Source organism: Leucoraja erinacea, chromosome 4 (genome assembly GCF_028641065.1).
Source record: "Leucoraja erinacea ecotype New England chromosome 4, Leri_hhj_1, whole genome shotgun sequence".
Lineage (NCBI taxonomy): Eukaryota > Metazoa > Chordata > Chondrichthyes > Rajiformes > Rajidae > Leucoraja > Leucoraja erinaceus.
In genome coordinates, this window is record NC_073380.1 from 37,557,549 (window position 1) to 37,569,706 (window position 12,158).

Genomic DNA, 12,158 nt, shown 5'->3' on the forward strand with positions numbered 1-12,158 from the left:
AACGCTCAGGAAAAAACGTAGCCACTTATTGTTGAATATTCCATAAGAGGAAACATCTTTTCCACATCCAACCTGGCAAGATCCTTCAGGATCATGAGTTTCAATAAAATCCCTTCTTATTTTCCTGAACTTCAATGAATACAAGTCTAACTATTAGATCCTTGTCTTATCATTTCTACATGTAACATATTCATTCTAGAGCATGTTACTTATGTAGAACTGTTTATGTTAGGTTTGAACTATTTAATAAATTCATGTAGATGCTCATAAATGAATGCTTTTTCTATCCTTTCATTAAACTTTCCTCAGCCAACCGATCAAGTTCCTGTTGCAATTTTTACAACCATCTTTGCTATCTACAATGCCACTCACTTCAGTGCAAATTTACCAATCATGCCTTGTACACACTCATCCAAAGCGTTGATATCAATGACAAATGGCCATGGGCCCAGAACCAAACCCTGAGGCAGTGGTCACAGGCCTCCAGTAAAAAATCAATCTTCCACTATCACCCAGCTTCCTTCCATGAAGCCAATTTTCTATCCAGTCGGCGAGCTCCCTTGGATCCCATGTGATCCATCCTTCCAGAGTATCCTACCTAGGAACTTTGTCAAATGCCTTGCTGAAATCCATCCATATACCCAGCTTTTAAAGTTGGACGCGCTCCATTTAGAATTTTAACTCGTGAGCTCACCACTCTGTCATAAGTCTTCTTTCCAGTTTAAACATTGAAAGGTTTGCAATGGGTTTTGAATTTGCTAATTTATTTTCGATAAAATCTCCATTGAATGATGGATTAAAGGATCTTTTGCAGCAATAATAGAACAAATCTGATACGCTTTTGTTATGTTTATGATCAAAGATACAGTTGAGCAATTTTGGGTTCGATTCTGTATGTGCAGTGCTGTCTGTGGCACCACAATTCATCTCAGCACCAAGGATCAGGAGCTAAGACAATCTTTGAAATTGCTAATAAAGAATCTGTTGTTGTAAGTTTGCATATGTAAATGTTACACGTGAACAACATGATGCACGGCTATAGTGTTCTCTAGTCACAAGGCTGTATTAGGGAAGCATGATGATGCACAGTGTTATATTGGAGTCAAAAAGAGAAGAGAAAGTGGAAGGCAAAGAAGTTTTGGAAAGTAACCTTAACTGGATCTAGTTTCACAACAGAAAATTATTCATAAATTTTACCTGGATATGGAATTTTTCCATAAGTGATTATTTCATACAAGAGTACTCCAAATGACCACACATCTGATTTAATTGTGAATGATCCATAACTTATAGCTTCCGGTGCAGTCCATTTAATTGGAAATTTAGCCCCTAAAACACAAAATATCACATTTATTATGTTGTAAGAACATAAAATAAAATATTAAAGGATGATTTATGGCGCATTCACAGCAACTCAGATGTAAAAAATTATATTCAAATTAATTTCCAATGAGAGGACAGATGTGTATTTTCTTTCCAAATATCCTCTCGGGAACATTTTCTCAGCTATAATTAGAGACATTCAAGACTTCTTTCATTCTTTAATCTTAGGCTGCAGGTATTGCTGATGACCAAATGTTTAAGAAAGAACTGCAGATGCTGGAAAAATTAGAAGGTAGACAAAAATGCTGGAGAAACTCAGTGGGTGAGGCAGCATCTATGGAACGAAGGAATAGGTGATGTTTCAGGTCGAGACCCTTCTTCAGAAGAAGGGTCTCGATCCAAAATGTCACCTAATCATCCGCTGAGTTTCTCCAGCATTTTTGTCTACCGATGACAAGACCAATAACAATGGTAACTACTCTCCTTGAGCTAATGAAGGTACTCCTTCAAATTATAAGGGAGTGATGGACGAAACGATAATGCACTGCAAGTTAAAACAGCATGAGGCATGGAAGGTAATTTTGGGATGCTGTTCCAATTCTACCATTAACATATTTGTAGGTCGTAGGATTGAGATGCGATGCTGGTAAAGTCATTGAATTTCTGCAGTGTTTGGAGATTCCGATACCACTAGTCCAGATAGTTGATGGATACTAATATAATTGAATACTTTCTCCTGAATGGTGTCAAGTTTGGACATTAGTTGAAGCTGCTATTATTTTAACAAGCAGAGTACATTTCAACATGCTCCCGTTGCATCTTGTGAATGGTTAAACAAAACATAGGGTTTAGTTTAGTTTATTATTGTCATGTAAACTATAATAATTTATTATAGTTTATTATTACGGAGGTACTGTGAAAAAACATTTTGTTGCGTGATATTCAGTCACAGAAAAGACATTCCATGATTACAATCAAACCATCCACAATCTACAGATTCAGGATAATGGGTATAATATTTAGCACAAGATAAAGAGCTGATTAAAGATAATTCAAAGGTTCCCAATGACGTTAATGGTAGGTCAGTGCCACACTCTAGCTGGTGAGAGGATGATTAATTTCCCAAAGGGGAATCATGAGTTTAATTCCAATTGAAAGTCAGGAGTTGGAATGTCACGTTGTAAAAGTCTTTTGTGAGACCCCACTTTGAGTATTACGCACAATTCTATTCGTCCTGATACAGCAAGATTGTAATTAAGCAGAAAAAGGACTCTTGATGGTGTTACCGAACTGCTGGGCAAGAGTTCTTGAAAGAAACTGGATGGGTTTGGTCTTTTTTCCCCGGATTGTAGGAGGCCGAGGTATATAAAAACATGAGGGGTTTACAGAAGATGGGTGGTTACAATATTTTTCCGTAAAACTCAAGGACATGGATAGGACAGGGGTAACCCTTCACACAGGGCCATCTTAACAGCATTATAGGCCCCCGGGCCCTACAATTCCAGTTTCTTTATGCCGAATCAAATATGCCGTCATGCACTTGCGATGTTCTTCTCCATTTTCAAGTTCTGCAATAACATTCTACAATACATAGATTAGCATGGGGCCCCTATGCCCGTGGGGCCCCGGGCAACTGCCCAGCGTACCCATGCGTTAAGACAGGCCTGCCTTCACACAAAAGATGGTGGGCATAAGGAACAAGCTGCCAGTGGAAACTATAGAGGTGAGTGCAACTACATTGTTAAAGGACATTTGTACAGGCAAGAAGGTAGAAAGGTTTAGAGCATATGGGCCCCATTGAGGACAAATGTGACAGGCTCAGACGCATCTTGATCAGCATAGACATAATTGGCTGCAAGAGCTGTTTCCATGCTGTGCAACTCTATTACTTTTAAAGAGATTATAACCTTTAAAGAAAATTAGCCTTAAATTCCTGAAGCATCACATGAAAAACATCAGATGTATTTTCATTTATAATTTAGTAGATATAACTTAACCTAGCTATGACCCATTTATCATTAACTACTGTAATTAATTTACAGTTTAGTGGAAACATTTATAAAACATTAATTTTTCAGCTCAAGCTGTTGAAATATACCTTCTTTTGCTGTATACTCATTATCTTCAATTATTCGAGCAAGGCCAAAATCAGCAATTTTGCACATCAGGTTTTCTGACACCAAAACATTAGCTGCTCTAAGATCTCGATGGATGTAATTTTTTCTTTCAATGTAGGCCATTCCCTCTGCAATCTACAACAGAGCAAGTACATTTGAGAAGTTAGACTGATCGGGCAGCAGTTTCAACACATATCTGATAATGCCCTGTCAAATATTATAAAAATTGATAAACAGCATTATCCTCTGTGCAAATCTCACAGAGGAACTAATTGAGGAAGAGGCAATAGATAAAATTGATAATATATGAGGGGAAATTGAGGATCAGATAACATTGCAGTGGGTTCCATACACAATGCTGATCCTTGCCCTGTATTAAGATGCCCTATACGCGAGGAAACACAAAACAGGGATTTTTCAATTGCATTGTACACGGTGTGTAAGAAGGAACTGCAGATGATGGTTTAAACCAAAGATAGACACACAAAAAGCTGGAGCAACTCAGCGGGATAGGCAGCACCTCTGGAGAGAAGGAAAGGGTGACGTTTCGGGTTGAGACCCTTCTTCAGACTGAAGGGTCTCGACCCGAAACGTCACCCATTCCTTCTCTCCAGAGATGGTGTCTGTCCCTCTGAGTTACTCCAGCTTTTTGTGTCTGCATTGTACAAGAAAAAGCTTTGAAATAACTTTGTTTCCAAGATCAAAGTTACATTTGAAGAATGAGGAACATTCAGCTCACAGAAGGCAACCAGCATTCAGTTCAATAAATCTCAACAAGTTATGCCAAAGCAGTTAAACGCAAATGTGGGAAAGTACTGATGTACAGGAATGATTCTCTGCATAATTCAGGGACAATCAATTATTTGTGGATATTTTTATGTAAGTAAAGAAAACTATTGAAGATCTTAAATAAAAACAGAAAATGCTTGAAAAACTCAAGCCTGCCAGTCGGTAACTGTGGAAAGAGAAACTGTCAATGTTCCTGGTATTGCTCATTTACTTCACATTATTGAATAAACCATTAATGAGGACAATTGTATGGAAATTAAAGCTGCAAAGTGGACGGTTTTCTGCATTAAATATTGTGTAGTAAATGATCTATTGCAGCTATATGGACTGGCAATTTCACATTATCATAGTGAGACAATATGGGCCATGATTAGAGACCAGCAGCACATTAGCAGGCAGGGCCAGGCAGATTTTATACTGAGAAACATAGATGTGACAATACAGTGTTGATTGATTGTTTTTTACCACTTCATGCATCACAAAATTTTGAATTCCAAACACTGTACCAAAATGTACAATCAAGTAATTCAAAAGCTTACTTCAACAGTTCCATATCCTGAGAAAACTAATGCTATAGGTATTGGTTTATTATTATCACATGCATGTACAGTGAAAGGTTCTGTTTGCATGCCATTCAGTCAAATCATACCAAACACTGATACAATCAAGTCATTCAAAAGCACAACAGGTATTGAAAAGAGAAAAATACCAGAGTGCAGAATACAGTGTTACAGCATTGTAACATTACTGCCACAGAGAAAGTGCTAATAAAAAAAGTGCAAGGGCCATAGTAAGGTACACTGAGAGACTGGGACTTCATCCCAAGATCAATGTGGGAGTCATTTGGGGTAGAAGGCGCTTGATGGGAAAAGCGAGTGGATAGTTTTGGAGATGGTAAACTCCTTCAACCATGAACACTAAACGTCTGCGTGGTCCCAACATATAGACTTCTCATTGTCACCCTGAAGCTTCCTCCTCCATTTTGAATGATCGCGGTACAAGATGTGCTCTCTCTTTAGATTCTCAGAGAACACTCCTGAATAATTTCTGCTGTCCACCTGCCACAATGAAGCTTGGGATATCCTTGTTTCGAAATTAGATTGGAAATTGAATCCCATTCCAAAGGAAAACTAACAGTATCTGTAATCGAAGGTCCAGTTCCAACAAAACCACCCATGGCCTAAAGAACAGGTAGTGATGGGAAACAGGTGCCACAGACCCAGCAATTCACCAATAACCCTGACATGTGCAGATTCTCCAACATAGACAAGGCCATCTATGGTTAAGCATCCAAGTAAGCACCTGCTGAGAACCAAAAATAAAGGTGAACTTGTCAAGGACAAATGACATGGACATCACACGCCGCAGCACTCTCGTGGGTAAGGCAAGGCAGCACCTTTACCACCTCAGGCAATTGAGGAAATTCAGAGTGTCTCCGAGGATCCTCCAGTGCTTCTACGCAGCGGCTGTGGAAAGCATCTTGTCCGGAAATATTACCATCTGGTTTGGGAATTGCTCTGTCCAAGACAAGAAGGCTCTGCAGAGAGTAGTGCGTTCGGCCGAGCGCACTATGGGAACTTCACTCGCCCCCCTGCAGGAACTATACATCAGGAGGTGCAACTCCAGAGCCAATAAAATCATGGGAGACCCCTTCCACCCATGCAACGGACTGTTCCAGCTGCTACGGTCAGGCAAACGTCTCCGTTGCCATGCTGTGAGAACGGAGAGGTTGAGAAGGAGTTTCTTCCCAGAGGCCATTCGGACTGTAAATCTCACCAGGGACTAACTTTACTGAATGTTTTTCCTTCTAATATTTAATATGTAAAAGAATATGTGTGTGTTTATGAGTGTGTTTATAGTTTATTTGTTTGTCTTTTTGCACAAAGTCCGCGAGCATTGCCACTTTTCATTTCACTGCACATCTCGTATGTGTATGTGACGAATAAACTTGACTTGACTAAACTTGACATGAGGGGAAGCCAGCGCCTGCTGGAAGAATTTATTCAAAGTGTTCCTCAACCACAAACCTGCACGAGATGAGAATGACCTCCACTCCATTCCACAGAAGAGGCTCCTCTGCAATCTTGCCGCCATCTTGGCTGACAAGATTTATTTTGAAGAGATACAGTTCAGAAACAGGCACTTCGGCCCACCCGACAGCGATCTCAACATAATAGCACTATCCTACACACTAGCACTATCCTACACACTAGGGAAACTCTGTACAGAGACAGCACCCAAGGTCAGGATTGAACCCGGGTCTCTGGCGCTGTAAGGTGCAACTCTACCGCTGTGCCACCATGCTGCCCATAAGTTGTCAAACAGGCCAACTGAGAAGCTGCAAGGACTGACAAACAGATGATGCCCTGTGAAATTCTAAAACTTGGCAGGGGGGTGAGGGGGGGGGGGGAACTTCAATCATATATTCACCACTTGTCTCCAGTGTGTGGGAAGAGGGGGACATGCTAGGGAATTTCAGACACAGAATTACAGAAGTTTATTAACCTACAAACTAGCACTTTTTGGAATGTGGGGGAAACCACAGCACTCGGAGGAAACCCATGCGGTCACGGGTAGAACATACAAACTCCGTGCAGACAGCACCAGTGATCAGGATTGAATGCAGGTCTCTGGCATTGTGAAGGGCCTGTCCCACTTTCACGAGGTAATTCACGAATTCTCCCGAGTTTTTCCCTTGATTCAAACTCACAGAGTGTTCGTCACGAGTCCGTAGGAGGTCGTAAGAGTTCGTAGATATACCGTGGCGGCTCGTTATGCTAGCCATAGGTACTCGTGGCATCAGGTAAGTCGGGAAGTTTATTCCAGCCCAGTAAAAAATGTCCATGAGTAAAAAAATTGTCGGGATGAAAGAAATTGCACCTTTTTACTCGTTAGGAGGGCATCGAAATAGTGGGAATTTGTAAACATACGCATAGGAGTTCGTAAGAGTTCGTGAACATAGTCGTGGAAGGTCGTAGGAGTTCGTAGATTACCACAATCTTGATTTTTTTTTTTAGGTCCTTTAAACTCGGCAGAGGTTTTGAATTGTCGTGAAAGTGGGACAGGCTGTTTAGGCAGCAACTCTACCTGCTGCACTACCCCAAAAAAATATGGAACACTTCACAAATTTTCATATCATTCTTGCTCGGGGACCAGGCTAATCTTTTCTGTATTGTTCCAATTTTAGTATCAATTCTAGATCAAGTTCAGACCCGTTGGGTCTGTTCCCCCAACGTGTGGTTGCAGTCTCACACACACACTAACCACCCCATCGCCCACATGTTAACTACCCCCCTTGATATTATGTAAATATTATTAATTTACTCCTTTTACCCCATAACCGCCCTATCCACTGATGCGAAGCACCCAACTCGCAGGCGCGTCTAGAGGGGGGTTAGAGAGTGAGGGCAGAGAGAGAATGGGGAGAGACAGAGAGAAAGGGGCAGACAGAAGGGCAAGAGACAGGGAGAGGGGGGTGGAGGGGAGGAGGAGTGAGAGAGGTGGGAGGAGAGAGAAATGGGAGGAGAGAGAGACGGGAGGATAGAGAGAGAGAGAGACGGAGAGAGAGAGGGGGAGAGAGGGAAGGAGGGGGAGAGAGAGAGAGAGGGAGAGAGAGGGAGAGAGAGAGACGGGGAGGGGAGAGAGGGAGGGGGAGGGGGGGGGCTGGGGGGAAGAAGGGAAGAGGGAAAGGGGAGAGGAGGGGGGGGGGGGACAGGGAGTGGGGAGGAGGAGGCAGGGGGTTTAGGAGATGGAGGGTGGGGAAGGGCAGGGGGGTGGGGGAGAGGGAAGGGGGGGGGGAGGGGGGAGAGGGAGGGGGGGAGGGGGGGGGAGGGGGGGAGAGGGTGGGGGGGAAGGGGAGAGAGAGAGAGAGAGAGAGGGGGGGGGGAGGGGAGAGGGGGGGGGGAGAGAGGGGGGGAGAGAGAGATCGGGGAGGGGGAGGGAAGGGGAGAGACAGAGAAGAGGGGAGGGGAGGGAGAGAGGGAGAGAGAGAGGGAGGAGAGGAGGGGAGTGAGAGGGGGAGAGAGAGAGGAGGGGAGGGGAAAGAGGGGGGGGGGGGGGGAGACGCAGCTGGTCCGATCTAAATTTATTTTTAAAAACTGTCTATGAAATTAAAGTTAATGTTAAGAATTAGTGATGTTAATTGAAAAATAATTTAATTCAATGAAAAACAATGGAATCAACAACCTGGCAGGCTTGGGGGACAAGGCCAGGTGGCAGGTGGGCCAGGTGCAAAGGCATTGTGAGGTCAGCAGCTGGGTAACCTTAATATTTTTTAAAAATGTCAGTTTGGTTATAAATTTTAGTTAATATCTAGGGAAATAATTGACCAAATGTATAGACGATGGTATTTTTGAAATCATAAGGAAAATGTCTACCAAAAGATGTAAAAATGGAACTGTTATTGCCACTTCAGCAGCTGGGCACCGATGGCGTGAGATGGCACTGTGACTCATGCAGCAGTTTGCCCACTGTGACTCATGCCCACTCGCCCAACCTATCCAAGTCCTTCTGCAGAACCCCTGATTTCTCTACACTACCTGCCCTTTCACCTATTTTCATATCATCTGCAAACTTGGCCACAAAGCCTTCAATCCCTTCATCCAAATCATTAATATACCTCAGTCTACCCCACAACAGAAGGGGAGAGGAGTTGTACAGTTTGATAGCCACAGGCAAAAAGGATCTCCTTGGGGTTCTGTGCTGCATCTTAGTGGAACCAGTATGTTGCTGAAGGTGTTCCTCAGGTTGGCCAGTGTCATGGAGGGGGTGAGCTTATTTGAAAGGAGGAAAGTAAATTGCACATTCCTTTAAAAAAAAAGTAGCAATGCTATTTAAGGCAAATGTTTCAATGATTTTGACAAAGGCTGCTCTATTTCCATTTTGTGTTCAAATGAATAATTGCCTTCATTCCACTTAAAGACTGCATTCCTAATTTGGTTTATCACCATGGCAGGAACTATGCTTTTGTGTGCCAATTAGTACAATATCTGGAAAACCACATGGGTGAAACTTGCGTTATTGTTGAGAAAGAGGATGTTGCAGTAACTGCTCAGTCAAACAGAAACTCAGTCAAAAGCCCTACTTCCCAAGTTCCCGAAATCTAAAGCGCATGTGCATCATAATGTAACACCATCATTATGAGGGTCTGATTAAGGAGGATTCTGTCCATTAATCTTGTTAAGGCATCCAGGACTGATTTGCCCCAGGTTAAGGGGATACGAGCTGAGAAGGAGTTCAATACTGGCAACTTTAGGAGGATGTTGCCAGGACTACAGGTTACAGGTGTCAGAGGTTATGAGAAGGCAGAAGAATGGGGTTAGGAACAAGAGATAGATCAGCTATGATTGAATGGCGGAGTAGACTTATTGGGCCAAATTTTGCTCCTACCACTTATGATATTATGACTGGAGGGTCTAAGCTACAGGGAGATGTTGAGTAGGCTGGAACTCTATTCCTTGCAATGCAGGAGGATGAGGGGTGATCGTCTAGAGGTGAATAAAATCATGAGAAGAATAGATTGGGTAGATGCACAGAGTCTCTTGCTCAAAGTGGGCGAATTAAGGACCAGAGGACATAGGTTTAAGGTGAAGTGGAAAAGATTTAATAGGAATCTGAGGGGTAACTTTTTCCACACAAAGGGTGGTGGGTATATGGAACAAGCTGCCAAATTAGGTAGTTGAGGCAGGGACTATCCCAATGTTTAAGAAACAATTAGGCAGGTACATGGATAGGACAAGTTTGGAGGGATATAGACCAAGCGCATGCAGGTGGAACAAGTGTAGCTGGGACAGGTTGGACGGTGTGGGCAAGTTGGGTTGAAGGGCCTGTTTCCACGCTGTATTGCTCTCTGACTGTGTGTAATCAGTTTCAGGAGATCCATCTTTCTCCATTGCTGTCCCTCCTCTCTCAACTTTGGAAACAGATTGAAGTGGGAAAGGGTTGAGAAGGAATAAAGACAATGGCACAGTGTTATCAATTACAATTGCAGACTAGTTTGTTATTTGTTCAAATAGCAGTCAAAGACCTTTGTACATATTCATATACAGTACGCTTCAGTAATATGTAGATCAGAAAGTTTTTGTTATTTTTTCCAGTTCCTCTTTTGCATAGTACTAATGGAAAATGTGAGCCACAGTGTTATTTTTTGCTAACTGATGCATCTGCACTGAAGAAGCAAAATTAGTATCTTGTGGTGAAGTGGCTAGAAATCTTACTGACATTTTTTTTTTTTAATCATTGGTAACATTTCCCCCCATTCAATACAATGTGGTTTCCCTTGATAAGGTGAACTAAACAAACACATAAAATAAAAGACAGACACTCCGAAAAGTTGCTCCCACCCTAGACGGCCTGACAAAGTCTTTCTCGCAATTGTTTGAGATAAAATAGAATTGTGGGACTTCATCCCCTCATCTCCCATTCCACATTTCCCTTTTATCTTCCTTCTCTCCCCCTGTCCCTTCCACCCATATCCCTCCCTCCAACTTTACATTTCATCCTCTTTTCTTTCCTCATCTGACACGCATGTGTCTCCTTATTACTCCTGGCCTTTAACACAATCAACCCATTTACCAAGCAAATCCCCTTACCTCTATCCACCTATCATTTCCCAGGCTTTGTCCCACTTCCCACCAGTCTTTCCGAGCTTTCTCCCCCCCCCCCCCCCCCCCCCCCCACCCCCCCCCCCCCACCCCTGACTTGAATCAGTCTGAAGAAGGTTCTCGACCCAAAACATTGTCTGTTGATTTTCCTCCTGCTCGTGCCAAATTACAGCTGAATATGATCTAAAAGGATAAAATAATTTTTGTAAAGTAACTCAATTCAACCACCAATATGACTTTGAGAGAATGTCATATTGGGCAGGAATCAATTTGGACAGGATTTGTGTTGGCAAGGAGAAGAGGTAGCATATGAACACCATGCATCATTCATCCCAAAGCTATGAAAGCAAATACCAATAGAAAAGTACAAAATAGAATTAGTGATACTTGGCAGAAAGATTAATTGAAACTTTCAGCCACAAAACTGTCTGTTGTAATAACATCTGTGAAGTTCCTAGAAGGAAGGAACTACAGATGCTGGTTTAAACCAAAGATAGGCACGAAAAGCTGCATTCTGTAACTCAGCAGGACAGACACCATCTCTGGAGAGAAGGAATCGGTAACGTTGCGGGTCAAAACCCTTCTTCAGACTGGTTAGGGATAAGGGAAACAAGAGAAATAGATGATGATGTACAGAGATAAAGAATAATAAATGATAGATATGCAAAAAATTAACGATGATTGAGAAAAACGGGCCATGGTTAGCTGTGTGTTTGGTGAAAATGAGAAGTTAGTGCGACTTGGGTGGGGGATGGACAGAGAGCGAGGGAATGCCGGGGCTACCTGAAGTTAGAGAAATCAATATTCATACCACTGGGCTTTAAGCTGCTCAAACTAAATATGTTCCTCCAATTTACGTGTAGCCTCACTCTGACAATGGAGGAGACCTAAGACAGAAAGGTCTGTGTAGGAATGGGAAGGAGAATTAAAGTGTTTAGCTACTGGGAGATGAGGTAGGTTCAGGTGGACTGAGCGAAGGTGTTCAGCAAAACGATCGCCCAGTCTACGTTTGGTCTCGCCGATGTATAAGAGTCCACATCTTGAACAACGGATACAGTAGATGAGGTTGGAGGAGGTGCAAGTGAACCTCTGCCTAACCTGAAAGAGCTGTCAGGGTCCCTGGACAGTCGAAGGAGGAAGTATAGGGATAGGTGTTGCATCTTCTGCGGTTCCAGGGGAAGGTACCTTGGGAGGGAGTGTTTGGGTGGGTATGGATGAGTTAACCAGGGAGGTGCAGAAGGAAGGGTTTCTGCGGAAAGTGGAAACGGGTGGAGATGGAAAGATGTGACAGGTGTTGGGATCCTGTTGGAGGTGGCAAACATTTTGG

General features: G+C 42.8%; 1 protein-coding gene and 1 non-coding gene across 2 annotated transcripts in view; both read right to left on the reverse strand.

Moving 5' to 3' along the window:
• The window catches only part of lyn (LYN proto-oncogene, Src family tyrosine kinase), a 104,032-nt gene that overhangs the window by 11,652 nt on the left and 80,222 nt on the right, over positions 1-12,158 (reverse strand). Inside the window, 2 exon segments of the mRNA XM_055634055.1 lie at positions 1,198-1,329; positions 3,422-3,575. Of these exon segments, the coding sequence (XP_055490030.1) occupies positions 1,198-1,329; positions 3,422-3,575 (286 nt within the window).
• On the reverse strand, positions 7,334-7,435 carry LOC129696776 (U6 spliceosomal RNA). Its single transcript, XR_008723403.1, has one exon. It is a non-coding gene; the product is annotated as a U6 spliceosomal RNA (small nuclear RNA).